This window comes from Vombatus ursinus, unplaced genomic scaffold (assembly GCF_900497805.2).
Source record: "Vombatus ursinus unplaced genomic scaffold, bare-nosed wombat genome assembly UNPS02008996.1, whole genome shotgun sequence".
In the NCBI taxonomy this organism is placed as follows: domain Eukaryota; kingdom Metazoa; phylum Chordata; class Mammalia; order Diprotodontia; family Vombatidae; genus Vombatus; species Vombatus ursinus.
The window spans coordinates 11,136,251-11,153,949 of record NW_020948774.1 but is presented as its reverse complement, the minus strand read 5'-3'; the positions used below and the strand labels follow the sequence as shown (position 1 = coordinate 11,153,949).

Genomic DNA, 17,699 nt, shown 5'->3' with positions numbered 1-17,699 from the left:
ACTACTACTACTACTACTACTACTACTACTACTACTACTACTACTACTACTACTCCTCTTGTGTCCAACTACCCTCTTCTCTCTATTTTAGAAAAGACAATGTGATGTCATGGAAAAAAGAACTGGAATTGGAATCAATAGACCTACTTTGGAGTCTGAGATCTGCTCCAGTTCCTTACCTTTACTCTGTGTATTCTCTCCTTCAGATGCGTTTCTTATAAACAATATATTGGTTTTTTAATCCACTCTGCTATCTACTTCTGTTTTACAGGTGAGTTCATCTCATCCATATTCACAGTTATGATTACTAACTGTGTTATTTCCCTCCATCCTATTTTCCCCATGTATCTCTCTCTCTCTCTCTCTCTCTCTGTCTCTCTCTCTCTCTCTCTACCAATCCCTTCTCATCAGTGCTTTGCTTCTGACTACCACCTCCCCTAATCTGCCCTCCTTTCTATCAGTCCTCCCCTCTTTCCTTGTCCCCCTTACCTATATGGTAAGATAGATTACTATATCCAACTGACTGTGTATTTTATTCTCTTTTTGAGCCAATTCCAATGAAAGTAAGGTTCAAGCAATGCCCACCCCCCATCTTTCTCTCCACTGTAGTAGGTCTTTTGTACCTCTTTAGGTGAGATAATGTACCCTATTCTACCTCTCCCTTCTATCTTCTCTCAGTGCATCCCTCTTTCTCACCCCTTAATTTTTTTTTGATATCATTCCATGAAAGTCAACTTATACCCGTGCCCTCTGTCTATAGATACTTCTTCTAACTGCCCTAATAATGATAAAGTTCTTAAGAGTTATGAGTATCATCTTTCCATATATGGGTATAAACAGTTTAACTTTTATAATCTCTTATGACTTCTCTTTCCTGCTTATCTTTCTATGCTTCACTTGAGTCTTGTATGTGAAAATCAAAATTTCTGTTTAGCTCTGGTCTTTTCATCAAGAGTGTTCGAAAGTCCTCTATTTCACTAAATATCTACTTTTTCACTGTAAGGATTATACTCAGTTTCTCTGGGTAAATGATTCTTGGTTGTAATCCTAGCTCCTTTGCCTTCTGGAATATCATATCCCAAATTTTCCAATCTTTTAATGTAGGAGCTGCTAAATCCTGTGTAACCCTAACCGAGACTCCATGATATTTGAATTGCTTTTTTTTTTTTTTCTGGCTGTTTGCAACATATTTTCCTTGACCTGGGAACTCTGGTATTTGGCTATCATATTCCTGTGAGTTTTCATTTTGGGACTGCTTTCACGAGATGATTGGTGGATCCTTTCTATTTTATCCTCTTGTTCTAGGATATTAGGGCAGTTTTCCTTGATAATTTCTTAAAAGATGATGTCTAGGGTCTTTTTTTAGTCATGGCTTTCAGATAATTCACAATAATTCTTAAATTAACTCTCCTTGATCTACTTTCCAAGTCAGTTTTTCCAATGAGATGTTTCATATTTTTGTCTATTTTTTTTCATTCTTTTGATTCTATTTGATTGTTCCTTGCTATCTCATAGAGACATTAGGTTCTAGTTGCTCAGTTCTAATTTATTTATTTATTTTTTTGGTTAGGCAATGGGGTTAAGCGACTTGCCCAGGGCCACACAGCTAGTAAGTGTTATGTGTCTGAGGCTGGATTTGAACTCAGGTTCTCCTGAATCCAGGGCCTGTGCTCTGTTCACTGTGCCACCTAGCTGTCTCCCTCAGTTCTAATTTTTAAGGAATTATTTTCTTCAGTGAACTTTTGCACCATTTTTTTCCAGTTGGCCAATTCTACTTTTAAGGAGTTTGTTTTTTTCAGTGAATTTTTGTACACCGCCCCCCCCCATTTTTTTGTGCTTTAATTACCAAGCTCTTGACTCTTTTTTCAATGATTTTCTTGCATCACTCACATTTCTTTCCCCAATTTTTCTTCTACCTTTCTTATTTGATTTTCTTCTACCTTTTTGAACTCTTCTAGGAGTTTTTTAGGCCTGAGATCAATTCGCATTTTTCATTGAGCTTCATATGTAGTCATTTTGACATTGGTGTCTACATCTGAGTTTGTGTTTTTATCTTCCCTGTCACCAAGAACTTTCTATGGTCAGTTTTTTTGTTTGTTTGTTTGGCTTTTGCTCATTTTCCAGCCTATTTCATGACTTTTAGTTTTATGTTAAAGTTGGGCTCTTTTTTTGGGGTGGAGGAAGCATTGCCCTGACTTCTTGTGCTGAGGGTGCAGGGCCTTACTGCTGGCCTGGTGCACTGTAGGCACAGCACCTGCTGTGCTGAGTGGTATGGGGCCTCACTGTTGAACTGTGCTGGGGCTTAGGGCCTTACAGCTGGCATGCTGCGTTGCAGCCTACTGCTGCCTTGCCTGGATGCCACCTGTACTAAACTGCACTCCCCTTTTACTCCAGGAGTATGATAGACTTTTCTTGTTGATCTTCTAAGTTGTCTTGGGCAACAAAATTGTTTCATCTCATCCTTTTGTTGGTTCTGCCTCTCCAGGATTTGTTTTGAGGAATTATTTTACAATTGTTTGGATGTGAATTTGGGGGGTTCCTGCCACCTTGGCTCCATCTGGAAGGCTCAGTTTTCTCGCTGGTCATCATGATGCTCATACTGCCTATTTCTTAGGATTGAAATGAATGAGAAAAAATGATGGATATTAAAATGCTTTCTAACCAGGAGTGTGCTGGAGCCAGCTTGAACTGGCTTGCAAAAGCCTATTGTTAAAATTTTAAAGTGAGCATTTATACTTCATACTGAATTTGATAAATGATACAAATCAGGTCTTGATTCATTGTTTTGTCAATTGTTTAGGCTTAAGAAAATGATAGAAAAATATTAATAATGCAAATTAAACTTAAATGTATCACACATGTACTTTTTTAGGAGAGCTGTAGTTAAATATTTTATTAGTACACTCCTGCCTATAACCTCAAAATGCTATTGAAAGGTAAGCTTTTATTATTACACACAATAATAACAAGGCCCAGATTCAACTTATCATGCCATAGTCTCCCAAAATGGTATAGTTACTATTATGGTCAGAATAAATAAGTAATAATTCAGCTCAAAAAGATAAGCTCAGTCTATTAAACATTCAGTTATAGACTTGTCATGAGGATTTAGCTATATATATGACTGGATAATCTTTAACAGGGTAAAAGATGACATTTAAATTATAAATAATATTTTTTTAAAAAAAGCAAGTCATACTTTTTTTTTTTTGGAAATTGAAAGGATGCCCATCAACTGAGGAATGGATAAAAAAGCTGTTATATATGATTGTGATGGAATACTATTGTGCTATAGGAAATGACAAGGTGGATGGGAAGACTTGTATGAACTGATGCAAAGTGAAGTGAGCAGAACCAGGAGAACACTGTTTACAGTGACAGCAATATTGTAATATTGATAGCTGTGAAAGACTTAGCTACTCTATACAATGATCCAAGACAATTCCAAAGGACTCATGATGAAAAATGCTATTCAGCTCCAGAGAGAGAGGGAGAACTCATCAACTATGAGTACAGATTAAACCTACATTTTTCAATTTATTTATTATTATTTTTCTTGCTTTTTTTCAACATGACTAATAGTGAAATGTATTTTTCATGACTTCCCATGTATAATTGACATATTGATTGCCTTTTCAGTGGGAGGGGGAAGAACTGGAAGGAGAAAGAGAATTTGGAACTCAAAATGGAAAAAAAAATGAATGAAACATTAATAAATAAATTGACATTTTTACAAAATAAGTAATTTTCTTAATGCTTTTTTTGGCTCCTTGGCCAATTGAGTTTAAGCCAATTGCTAACTTTCTATAGGATAAATAAGACAATAACCAAAATGTAGCAAGAAAACCCAAAACATAGCCAGACAACCTTTTTTTTAATTCATACCCACCCCACCTACTGAAAAAAAAAATACAAATTATACACACACAGAGGAAAAAAACAAACAACTAGAGATACATAGGGCACAAGCTAACTCAGATCAGAAGAGTATTTCAAATGCTCTTCATTCCCAATAACCATAAATGCTGCATACAAGGTTAAGGAATAAAATAAAGAGATATAGGGAAAGACAGGACAGATGGATAGGATGAGCATTAAGAAAGGACCAATTGAAAGTACTGAAAAAAATAGAAATGAGAAATCAAAAGAAAAAAGTGACAAAGTAGAAAAGTACAATTGTGTTTTTGAGGAAAGAATGTAAATGCAGATTTTAAAATAATAGCATGAGGTGAAAAAGGTCAAAGAATAGCAAAATCCAATAAGAGCAAAAAGAATTCACAGAAAATAAAAACCTGAGGCTCTTGAATGGAGAACTATCGAGAGGGCAACAAAATCAGAATGACTACTTTTGCTGATCCATGAGTTGCTCCTAAAACCTGAGAAAAATATCACCTACCTAAGCCCCTCAATCCTAAGAATTTCTGAGTTTTCACCTCAGGGACCTTTTCTTGTTGAGGCCTAGAATCTGTATTGTTTTTGAGGTTTAGATTTGTGATTTCATTGGTGTGGATATAGATGCACTGATGCTGATGAGTAATCAATCTATAACCGATAGTTGAAGAAAGTTGCCTGGGTCACTGAGAAGTTAAGCCCACAGTCACATAGCTAGTATATGTCAAAGACAGGATTTGAACATATAAGCTTAGGTGCCTATCTTCTATCTACCACGTCATACTGTTTACTCCTCTACTGGTTAATCCAAGATTATCATTGCTCCATTAAAACCAATTAGCCATTTGAGCCTCCTTTTAATCTTTAAGTGGATTTCATTTTTAGAAAGAAAAAAAGGAGCCACATACAGTGAATAAAGTGAGTAGATGAACTAGATTATATCATATTAAATATATATTTTTGGTAATAACAAAAGGATTTTTCCTACGTGGCCCCAAATGACATGTTAGTCATAGAATCCTAAAATGTATGAGCTAGAAGGAACTTTAGCAAATTCCTAGTCTAATTCCATTATTTTACAGGTGACAAAACTAGGCCTTTAGGTATGAAATGTTTGTCCAAAATGTCACATGGATAGTAGGTAGCAAGATTAGGAACAGAAGATGTATAAGTTCCGGTAAATTTGCTTTAAAATAATTAAAATAACTTTTCAAACCCAGTCATTACCTTGTTTAGCTAGCTATTTTTGGTCCTTTTGTTTAAAAGAATATAACTGTTCATTCAATGTTATTATAGTAATATATCCATTTAAGATTTTCAAAGGGAAGAAGGATATTTTCTATTTATTTTATATACCTTGAGGGTACAATCTGTGTACTCAGTACATGTTGCCTGGCAAATATTTAATTATTTTAAATTAGTTCATTGGGACAAGGTCAAGAATATCCTTTCCATGGCCTGTTTATACAAATGTAGACAACAGGATTTAGCAAAAAGTTGGGCAAAGAACACAACAGAATAGGTACTTGATGCTTCAATTTCTTTCTATGCTTCTGAATCTGGCTTTCTGTTCTCCAGCATGATTTCTCCCGGGGATTATGGAAAAAGCAGTGCATTTAGATAGGATCAGTTCTCCTTCCATCCCAGAGCTCTCAGGGATCCAAGAAAAGGAAGAAATAGAAAAGAGAACCAAGCATTCAGCAGTGCCAGAGCTATGGACACAATATGAGTAAAATCTTTAGCAAATACCAGACTTTCCACTTTACTTCATTTTATATCAAGGAGGAAGGGAAGTCAGCTTCTCCAGGCTCTTTTCATATTATATCATCTGTATAATAATAATATTCCCCTCAGGACATAAGTTAAGGGGGCAGCTCTCTACAATGGCAAGGCCAAAAACAATAGCTTTGCTAGTAGCTATCATGGCTGTTTTCCTGCACTTTCATTAAGTTTGGTCAAACACCCAAACTGAGGCTTTGAAACAGCAAGGCGAAAGAAGAAAACACCACAGTAGAAATATACTTACACATGGCACATGGCATCCTCAAAGAGAACCAGGTTCATCACTTGGTTGACCTCATTGTGGTTCTCTAAGGCTTCCACGAGGATTTGGGTCAGAAGTTCCCACGTCTTCACTGGCATATATTTGGGTTCACCGATACCATTTGCAAAATGGCAGTACATGTTCAGCTTCCTGGTTTCCTCCAGTGTCTTGTCCATATCCTATTAATGAGATACAAGACCCAGGATCCTCTTTTACTGATTCTCAAGGAACAGCAGTTCCTTGAGAGGAACCTAACCTGGCTTGCTTTTAGTTGCCAGGATTTCTTTAGAAATAGGACATCAGAGCTGCCTTTTACCCTCTCTCTTGACTTCCTGAAAAAATTGAATATTCTATAACTGAGGTTCATGATGCCTTTGAAATGGTATGGCATGTCTTTATTCATTAGTATCCTCAAAAGTAGGAGTGGTGACAGTTTCTAAGTGGGATAGAAAGCCATACTTTTGGGCCTTTGAAGATGTAGCAGTTACATATTTTTGAGGAGTCCCTCTGCTAGTAGAAGTATTATTAGGGACAATTCTGGAGGATGTGCAACTCTGGGCCAGGTAGGTGGCACAATGGATAGAGTACTGGTCCTGGAGTCAGAAAGACATGAGTTCAAATCCAAATCCAACTTTAGACATTTATTAATTTACTCTCAATTTGTTTGCTTCAGTTTCTTTATCTGTAAAATGGGTATAATAATATAATCTACCTTGCAAGGTTGTGGGAATCAAATGAGATCATTTTAAAGTACTTAGCACAGTACCTGGCACATAAGTGCTGTATAAAAGTTATTATAATTAATAATAAAAATTATTATATACTCTTGGGCTCAGACCCAAGTTCAGCAGTCTGACAACTGGGAGAAAGCATGTAATCATCTCCCTTAAATCTATTCTTTTTTCATGGACTCCCAAAAGGTACCACTAAAAATCACCTTAAATGTAGCAGTTGGATTTTATGTTTTATGTGGCTAGTTCCTGTTTTAAATGCTTACCCTGGAAGGAAAATCTGACTTCTGAGAAAAGTGCCATCAGTAACTCTTGAGTATGATAGTATAGGAGTAATAATGATAGTTATTTTCTAATAGCCTTAAAATATTTACAAATCATAGATTTAGGGTTATAAGTGACCTTAGAGACAATCTAGTCCAAATCCTTCATTTTACAGATGTGGTTTCCTAGAGACCGAGAGAGAGGATATGACTTACTCAGGTTATACAGGTGCAAATACAGTGAAGCTCCATTATAACAAAGCTGACTTTACATGGATTCAGGTATATTAAAGGACAAAGCATATACACTGAAACTTAGTGACCACGTATGCTATAAAAGCCTTACAAAATGTAACTAACCTATGAAACCAATAGTAATCCTAGACAGTAAAAGAATAGACTTGTTTAAGGCTTAGACAGATGGAGAGTTGTTGCCATTTTAGGGGACGATAAGATGAAGGTATTTTAATACCTTGTTTAGGTCCAGATGCCTGATAGATGACACATGGAGAAATATCATAAAGGAAATGATGAAAGATCAGGTTTTTAGATCTTCCAAGATGGAAGAACAGGTTTTCTAAGGGGAAGGGAGATTCATTAACCTAAATAGCTATAAGGCATAAATAATGAGACCTATCTAAAAGAGGGGTATATGTGGTTTGAACAGAAAACAACTAGCTAGGATTTCAACTCCCTCAAAGTAAGACATTATAGAGCTGAATTTGGGAGATAAAGAGGACTCTCCAAATTAGTCACAAGGAAAATGAAGATAAAATTTCCTGATGAATGCCAGCTACCTGGGACAAAAACAAAGGGTGTATAGGTGTATAGGAGAGAATGGCAATGTAGGAGTAAGCATAAGAGAGGATGAATAGATGGTTAGCCCCAACTGAGTTTAAATTTTAGAGAGATAGTCTCTCTCTCTCTTTCTCTCTCTCTCTCTCTCTCTCTCTCTTATTTACATATATATAAATAATGTATAAGAGGGATTAGCCATTTTCTATTTGGGCTTATGGGGCAGGAGTAGGAACAATGGCTACAAGGTACAAAGAGGCAAATTTTGGCTTGATGGAAGGAAAACTTTCTAACAATTCTATCTATTCTAAAGTAGAATGGGCTGCCCAGGGAGGTTGTGGGTTTCTCCTCGCTGAAAGTTGTCAGACAAAGAAGTTTGGACAATTACTTGTCAAATGTGATATAAAGAGGAAAAGATTCCCTGAGCAAGAGCTCAGCTTTGGATTATACCAGATGACTGCTGAGGTTATGTACAAAATAATTATACAGATGGATTAAGGAGCATTGAAATACAAAGAGTATAGAATGCCAGACATCTGGATTAGTCCCGAATTCAGTGCAATAAGAGAGGCTGTTGTCCTGAGAAAAACATGGGAAAGGGAATAAAGGGCCCATTCACTCACTTAAAGAATGATACAACACAGAGGACTGATTCTGACAGTACTAAGACAACGTATATTAATGAGCCAGCAATGTGAAGCTGAGTTCTAAAAATCCTGGATCAGATACAGTCTGGTCAAAATAATGTCTTCTCAAATTTTAAAACATGAGCTTGGCTATGAAGAAGAAGGGGTGGCAAATAGCCCATAAAATGTAGCTGGCACTCCCTCCACTAATGCAGACTACAATTTCTCCACATAGATGACTTAATGACCTGCTGTGGCTAAAAAAAAATGTCATAGAGTCATAGGATCAAGGATCTGGGGCTTGAAGCACCTCAGAGATCATATGATACAACCCCCTTATTGTGAATAAGGAAACTGCTTGATGACTAGCACTGAACTTAGGTGGATGGTTGGATGATGTCAAGTCTATACTTAAAATATTTCCTACTTGATATCAGAGATTGTACTCTTCTCATATAGCCTTTGAGAACTCAAGGTCATCTCCACATGATGAAGCATGAAATAGGACTTTAGCAAAAGAGAGTCTACAAAGTGACATACAGAAGAGCTTGGGAGGGGCATTTCATTTTTAGTCATTCAAAATAAGTAACTTGATTTTAAAGGTAAAATCAGGATTGAATGGCTTCCTTCTGCAGATTGCGACAATTTTCATGGATATTAGACTACTTGATTAGGTTTTCACATTGAAAAGGGGGTATGTGGAGATAAACTGAATCTGAAGAGCCCAATTTAACTGAAAAATTTAAACTTTGGAAGAAATTGCTCATTTCTAGCCCAGACTACTTAACATTTCCTGGGTATCTGGCTGGGAATTAGACTATCTACTAACCTTACTTTGATTTAAAAAATTTGATTTAAAAATTTTTTTTTCTTGCTCCTTCCATCTTTCCCCTCCTCAGTTAATCTTCCTTCCATTGTTAGCTAGGAAAATAGTATCTATGATCTTATCTTACTACAATAACATTCAGCCTTTTTAACAGAGTTGAATGACCAGCCTTCAGTCTCACCTCCTATTCTCTCCTTTTAGTTCTTTGTAGCTGTTATAGCATTTTATCTTGGCACTTTAAGTGTTGCAAGGAACAGGGTGACAAGAGGCCCAGTGATCCACCAACATAGGACCTCACTTATCAATTGTAGGTCCTGTGTTGGTGGATCATTGGGCCTTTTGCTATCTTGTTTCTTGAGGGCTATAAAGAGCTGAAAGTAAAGGGCAGGAAGTGAGGAGAGGGCAGGAGGTGAGACTGAAGACTCTTCAAAGGTTTTTAGATCAAAGGTAGGGAATATGGTTAAATTGGTGGTGAAAGGGGAATGGCTGGAAGCCACTTAGCTTGAAAATGATGATGCCCCTTTTTAAGGCTAGTCAGATAGATTTTCAATTAACAACCCTCTTCCCACCTATCAAAAGCAAAGTTTAAGGCAGAATAGCTCTACTATATAGAGTGAGAAGTTCAAAAGAAGATCAAATAAAAAAAAAAAGCTTATAAAAAGGGGTAGCTAGGTGGCGCGGAAGATAGAATACCGGCCCTGAAGTCAGGAGGACCCGAGTTCAAATCCGACCTCAGACCAAACTCTTGACACGTATTAGCTGTGTGACCTTGGGCAAGTCACTTAACCCCAATTACCTCACTAAAAAAACAAAAACAAAAACAAAATGACAAGGACAACCTGCTTATGGAACAGTTGTATTTTAGATTAAGCATAATGTTATTACATAACCAACCATTTACCTTTTTACTTTTTTTCTCTTCATTCTCTATCCTGTCCCTTTATATATTTCTTCTACCCAACTAACTACTTTCTTGCTGATCCAGTCTTATTTATCAAACCATATTGTAACTGAATATTAAATATTTAATAATTAAATATTCTCTTTTAAATAATATTAAATGGTGCAAAGAGAAGTGAGCAGAACCAGGAGAACAATTTATATAATAATAATAATACTCTTATAAAGATAAACAACTTTAAAAAACTTAGGAACTCAGATCAACAATGATCAAGCACAATTCCAAATATCTCATGATAAAACATGCATCTTCCTTCAGATTAAGAGCTGATGGTGTCAGAGAGTGTGGATCAAAGCATTTTTTTCCTTCCTTCCTCTTTTTGGATATGGTTAAAGAGGGAGTTTGTTTTGCTTGACTATTTTTTAAAATAGTCATATTTAAAACAGAATATAAATATTGGGAACAAAAAAGTGTGGAATACAAAAAGCCCAGAGAAAAAATAAGTCTCTTTCCTTTGTATTTTTATTTTTGCCATTCTTAAGACTTTTTTTTCCTCTTTTATTGCATATGTATGTATGTGTTTATATATGTGTATGTATGTAAGGTAATCTAAACAATTCAAAATAACAAACTCTTAAAGAGTTTCTAGAGGTCATCTAGTTTAGCCTTCAATCCAATGCAGGAATTTTTTTTCTTCAGTATCCTTGACAGGTGGTCATCTAGTCTCTGCTTTAATATTTCCAGTGATTAATTCATTACTTTATAAGGCAGTACAGGTAACAGTATAATTGTAATCAAGCTATCTCTCATAGCTAACCATTCATTCTTGAATTTCATTGTGACAATATGGTACACAAGACATGGTAACTGCCTCACAAAAAATACCATGAAAGTATAGGGAAAAAACCAAGCTATCCTCATTGACTTCACTATGGCATTTGACATTATTGATAGGTTGAGAGTCAATGTGTTGTAGTGAATGGGGAGAGGGTTGGCCTTGGAATCAGGATGTCCTTGGTCTGAGACTTGCTTCTGACACAACCTGGTTGGGGGGCCAAATCTGACTCCGGAACCTATGAAGACAATATATTAGGGTTGGACCACTATAGGGTGGTAGGATATGTCAGAGTGAATGGTAGCTATTTTATATGACATCTTATTTAAATTGTCATTAGAATATGCTTTTGGATGCCTGTGAAACTCTTCCAACTCAATATATTAAGAAAGAATTATTCAGGAATTGATATATTACTATATTCTCATGGCACACATGCAAAAAAACATTAGGATATCTATGGAATGCTTGGAAGAGAAAGGCTGTGTTCAAACTGTGGACTGAATATAAATCTAAAGAAGACCAAGTTCACCTTTTAGTAAATACATGAGAAACTCTATACAATTCCTCATTATTAACCTAGGGCTAACTCATAAAATAGTGAGCCTCTCTTCCTTGCTCTCCCCATCTGTGGAAGTGTTCCAGCCAAGGCTGGATGCACATTTATTAGGCACTTGGCAGAAGAAAACTTTGCATTGTACAAAGCTCCTTTTTCAGGCTAAGATTTGATTTCTATGATTAATGCAGAGTTTACTTCTTAGCCTTAAAATGTCCATATGAGCAACAAGATGGCAAATTCCCCTTTTCTTTCACATAGCTTCAGAATTCTCTCTTCAACCTGTGGGCTGGATATCATCATCTGGTTTCTCTCTCATTTGCAAAGTTATTTGTCACTTGAACACTCCATAGCACTGGATACTTACATCAAAGAAATTCTTTACCACTTCAATTTGAATTTTATCAAAGGTGTCAAAGTCTTTTTCTTCAACCATCTTATCCCGATAAACCCGACTGGACTCATGGAGATAGAGCTTCACAAGGTCTGGTGGTGATTTGATACTTTCCACTGTGGAAAAGAGAATGCCCTGCAAGGACAGAAAAATCACTATTCTAAAGGGACAACTAGCCTTTTAATTGTGTTTCCATTCCACAAGTGCTACCAGTAAAATCTGGATTGTTTCATTCTTCATTGACATTCATTTATTCAGTAATCATTTATTAAGCACCAACTAATATGCAAATTATAAAGGCAATATGGCATGGTAGATAGAATGCTGGCCTTGGAGGACCTGGGTTCAAGTCCTATTCTTGACACTTACTGGCTGTGTGAGACTAGGCAAATCAACTTCTCAGTGCCCTGGGCAACTTTCTGAAAACATAAATTGCATAAATAAATAATTTATAATAAATATGATCTGAATTGATAGAGGGAATTTTTTACATGAGGGAATCATAGCTTCACACCAAAAAAATACTCTTGCATCACTGTGCTGGATATTGGATGTGGGGGGTGGGGAAGAGATATGAAGAAAAGTAAAATATAATCCATACTCTCACAGAGTTTACAATCCAGTAAGGGAACTAGGATATCTATACAAATGAAATACAAACATTTCATAACAGAAATTCTCACAAAGTGCTCCTGATTATGCAAAACTTGAATTTTGAAATAATAGTTTAGACTAGATTTTACAGTCCTAAATCATGGCCTTTTATCTAGTTTATAAATTATCCTAAAATATTAGGTATTTGTATTAAGACCTCTGATCTGACATAATCTTTGGGAAATACAATCAAGACTAAATTTAGTTATTATCAATAACAATATTTGCTGAATATCCACAACATGTGAGTTTCTGTGAGTGCTGGAACTTGAGGGAAGCAAATTCTACCGTGTCATTTCTGACGGAAGGCTTACTTTTATGGTAAATGCATGCACTGATACCTTGTGGCATAATCTTGACACCTGGACAGCAGCATCAAAACACATACAGTTCCCAGAGAGACCTGAACATGGATAACTGTAGTGCAATTTAAAAGTAATTAAATATACACCAGAGAGTAATTGTAGTGACCTAAGGGATTTCAGGAGGGTGGCACTGTACCTAAATACAGTGGAAAAATCAAAGAAGGAGTCCTGAAGAAGTTGTTACTTAAGGTAGGCCTTGAATGAACAGTGAGATTTCAATAGGATTTAAGAGGTGGGAGAAATTGTAATAGGCTTGGGGTTGGGGGAGCCTTTGTATTTGTAAAGCAATGAGTTAAGAGAGGACAGAAATATGCTTATAGACACCCAGGGAATATTTTTAACTCAACATAGTAAGAAGCATTATTCAAGAGCTGATGTATGCCGATGATTTTATTCTTGGAGAACATGAGCAAGAAGACATTTGAATGACTGTGAAATGCTTGGTAGAGTTTGGCACAGAACTATATGGACTGATGATAAATCTGAAGAATACATTCATATACCAGTCTGTATAAGGAAAGTCCTATAAAACTCTTCAATATCAACTTGGAGCTGAAAGATATCATTGAATTCCACCATTCAGGCAGAATATAATGGACTCACAAAGTAGTGAGCCTCCCATCACTGTGTGTGTTCAAAGCAAAGTTGAAAGTGTGTGTTTGTTTGTGTGTGTGTGTGTGTGTGTGTGTGTGTGTGTATGTGTATGTATACATACATATATATTATATGATTTTGTGAAAGAGAGACAAACTCAATCAGAATGAGAGTAAGGAAAGGTAAAATGCATAAAGTATATCATTAATTAATCAACCAACAGGCATTTATTAAGTCCCTATTATATGCAGGCACTATACTAGAGTGCTATGGATTCAAACACTAAACTATAAGAAACTTACATTCTGTCAGGGGACATGTGTGTGTGTGTATAGCATATCTATAGCTATAACTATTTGTACAAAATAAATACAATACCGCTTGAGGGGAGAGAGAAGAAAAGTACTAGCATCCAGGGGAATCAGGACAGATCTCATGTAGGGGATGGTACCTGAGGTGAGTTTGAAGTAAGTTAGGAATTCTGTGAGGAGGGAGTACAGTCTAGAAGAGTCTTGTATTTGTTGGGAGGACAGAATAAGAAAAAAGAAGTTGGAACTAGATTGTGGAGGGTGTTGAATGTCAAATAAGGAATTTGATTTTATTCTGTTTCCATAAGCAATGGGCTGTCATTGGGGTGTTTCTGAGCAGACTAGTGACATTGTCAGACCTATTGACTAGAAAAATTGCTCTGGCAGCTGCATCAAGCATGGAACAGAAAGGGGGAAAACTGGAGGCAGGGAGACCAGTTACAGGGGGAGAAATAATGAGGACAAATACTCCAGAATCCTAGAGTCTTTAGCAATTCTCAGGGCTGAGGGTCACATTCCAAGAAAGATACCATTGATACATTTTAGGAGGGGCCAGAGTGGGGACAGTTCTTTAGTGAGCTCACTCCAAAGGTAATGAAGATTTTAGGAATCTACCACCAGAAAAAGACAAATGATTTTGGAATCTTGTTATTCCTTGGTACCACTTTCCTTCCTCAGACAGACATGCAATCATCCCACCATACCCAAGACCTAGAAACTCTGCTTCCTTGTACTCTTACATAGGAAAGAAGCCATTAGTACATTTTTATTTTACTGACAGAAAATGGTCTAGAACCAACATGACATAATGACTAGTTTGGACATTAGGAGATCTGAGTTTAAATTCCAGATCTGCCATTAAGTTGCTGTTTGATCTTGGGCAAGTCACTTTTTTCTGACCTTGATCTTCCTCATTTGTAAAATCAGTTATTTGGGCAAGATTTTTGATAACGTTCCTTCCTGTTGTAATGTTTGCTGATAATAAATGATGTCATTGAAGCTTTTGTTTGTGTAACCCATAAGATTCCATCTACCCATTATGGATTATGTGAAGCTGTCTCTGAATTTCTGCACATACCAAGAGTTTTGATATTAACATTTGCTTTAGTAATCAATGATATAGTCATCAAGAGTCAGGTTCATCCCTTAAAACAACCCCATACTTCTCCTTCCTAGAGCCTAAGAGTCATTATGGAAAGGTAATGTGGTATACTAGGATAAGTGCTGGGCTTTCAGTTAGGAAAGAGTCAGGTTCAAATTTCATCTCCAATATTTATTAGTTGTCTGACCATTGGCAAGTTATTTAATCTCTTTACATCTCAATTTATCAGCTGTAAAATGGAGATATCAGTATTTACCTCACAGGACTGTCATGATGATTAAATGAGATAAGGTTTGTAAAGTACTTTGAGACTCATACTATATAAATGTTAGCTATGATGAATGAAGATGATCATGATGTACTCACTTGGAAAATGTTGGAGAAGTCCCGGAGGTTGAAGATGTAATGGAATTTTATCGCTGTGGGGAGAAATGTGGCAGCAATCTTCTGGTGGAAGGTAATAGCCAAGTTGATGAGTTGGGGGGTTGACTTCAGCAGTGATGATGGAAAGTTACCAAGTTTTAGATGCTGAGTCAAGATAGTGCTATAGATTGAAGACAATGCATCTACTCCTGGGAAGGAGAGCACAAAGATGCTAAAATGGCGCTGTACAAAAAAAGAAAAAGGAATTGGAGGAATTAGATATTTCTTTTGTTGCCAACACAAATTCCAGATGAGGATGAAACATTTTAACATTTATATCATGTACTGAGTGCCCCTGCTACACAAATAATGCACAATGAGAAATTTGAGGGCCTTGGATTCCATGTGTGAACAAGATAAACTTTACATCTTCCATAGCCTGAAGTTAAATGACAAAATATCATGAAGGAGAGTAGACAGGTCAGTTTATCCCCAAGTTAACAGATCAACTGCTTGACAGGAAAGCTATATAGTATCTGGTTCCCTTTCCCCTTGCCTTCCCCTTGCATGCTTTCCTGGCTCCATTAGGTGTGAATCCCTGGTGAGAAAATACACCATGCCTTGCATTGCCCTCCTTATATCCTTACCTCTATCCATTGGTGACCTAGATCCAGTGGGACAGAGGGGGAAGAATAGTGACATGGCAACTCACACTATTTGGATGAGCTAGGAATCACAATTCTATTTTTTCGGGTGAGATGGAGAATACCTAGGTCTTCTGCCACTCTGTCCTAATGTTCTCCTGGTCTTACCATTTGCCTTGCTTCTATGTCCTCCAGACCACTCTCTCTCACCTGATCTTCCATTGTTATTTGTCCTGTTAATGGACCTTTAAGACCCTTGAGCCTTCCCATCCACCTTGTAGAACTCTCTTTTATGTATTTTCTTTCCTAATTAGAATGTGAGTCCCTAGAGAGTAGGGACTATTTTGTCTTTCTACTTGTATCTCCAATGCACTTGGAATATAATAAATGACTAATAAATATTTTTTCATTCATTCATTTATGCATTTATTCATTCATGTTAAGTAGTTGGACTAAATGACTTTTAAGATTCCTTGGTATTCAGAGTCTACAAGATCAGGAAGTACTCTCTTATGTTTATGAAAATGCCAGTTCTTTCTCCTCCTCTAAGGATAATCCTGACTAGTTTACTGTGTTTGGAAGATGGATACTGCACAAAAGGTAATAAGAATTATTGCTCAGGAACAGGTAGTATCAGAATTGGTAAGACAATGGCTGAAGTGTAAGGCCATCTCTATTGCCAACAGACCATGATCGTAAATACTCCTTCCCAGGCCAATCTTGCTACTTGTGTTTTCGATCCAATTTCCTCTTATCTCTACCAGGAACTTATTTCTTTGATCATCTACTCTCTACACTTAAATTTCAACCTCCTTCACTGCTGTCTGCATACATATCCAGATCTCCCCCATCCTTAATAAACTTTCATTTGGCCCAACCATCCCTTCAAAAGTTGCTGCATTTATATTTCCTTCTTTCATAGCCACAATCAGAAAAGTTACACTTATTACCTCCATTTTCTTCTTATTTCTCAGCTCCTTCCAGTCTGGCTTCTGTCCTTACCATTTGACTGAAATTGCTTTTTACAAAGTCACCAATGACATTTTTATTGCTAAATCCAATGGCCTTCTCTCCATTTTTATCTTTTTTTTTTTGCCCTTTTGGTGAGGCAATTGGGGTTAAGTGACTTGCCCAAGGTCACACAGCTAGTAAGTGTCATGTGTCTGAGAATTTTTATCCTTTTTAATTGATTTGTAGCATTTGATACTGTTAACAACCCTTTCTTCCTAGATACTCTGTCTTCCTTGGGTTTTTGTGACCTTGCTCTGCTGTGGTTTTCTTCCTAACTGATCTATCTTTTTGTCTCCTTTGCAGGGTCATTATTTATGTCCTACTTCATTTGTGAGTTTACTGTCTCTATCCTGTACCCACTCCTTTTCTCTAAATACTCTTAGTGATCTTACTAGGTCCCAGAGACATAATTATCATTACATGACTCTTATATGTATACAACCTAACTCTTTGTCCTAAGTTCCAGTTCCACATTGCTAACTTTCCCACTGGACATCTCCACCTGAATATCCCATGGGCATCTTGAACATAATATGTTCAAGACAGAATTCATTGTCAATCAGGCAATAAACATTTTAATGCCTCTGTGTGAGGCATTGCGCTAAGAAATGAGGATACAATAAGATTCAAAAAGTACCCTCCCTCCTAACTTCCTGAGCTGCAGCTCCTCTCTCCCTCCCTCCCTCCTTCCCTCCTTTCCTCCTTTCCTTCCTTCCTTCCTCCCTCCCTCCTTTCCTTCTTTCCTTCTTTCCTTCCTTCCTTCCTTCCTTCCTTCCTTCCTTCCTTCCTTCCTTCC

At 36.8% G+C, this 17,699-nt stretch overlaps 1 protein-coding gene across 1 annotated transcript in view; it reads right to left on the bottom strand.

The window, feature by feature from the left end:
* DNAH9 (dynein axonemal heavy chain 9) overlaps positions 1 to 17,699 on the bottom strand; it is a 466,635-nt gene that overhangs the window by 184,461 nt on the left and 264,475 nt on the right. The window contains exons 41-44 of the mRNA XM_027850079.1: positions 15,252 to 15,491; positions 11,823 to 11,997; positions 8,859 to 8,874; positions 5,918 to 6,085 (exon numbers count right to left, since the gene is read on the bottom strand). Of these exons, the coding sequence (XP_027705880.1) occupies positions 5,918 to 6,085; positions 8,859 to 8,874; positions 11,823 to 11,997; positions 15,252 to 15,491 (599 nt within the window). The remainder of the gene's footprint in view (positions 1 to 5,917; positions 6,086 to 8,858; positions 8,875 to 11,822; positions 11,998 to 15,251; positions 15,492 to 17,699) is intronic.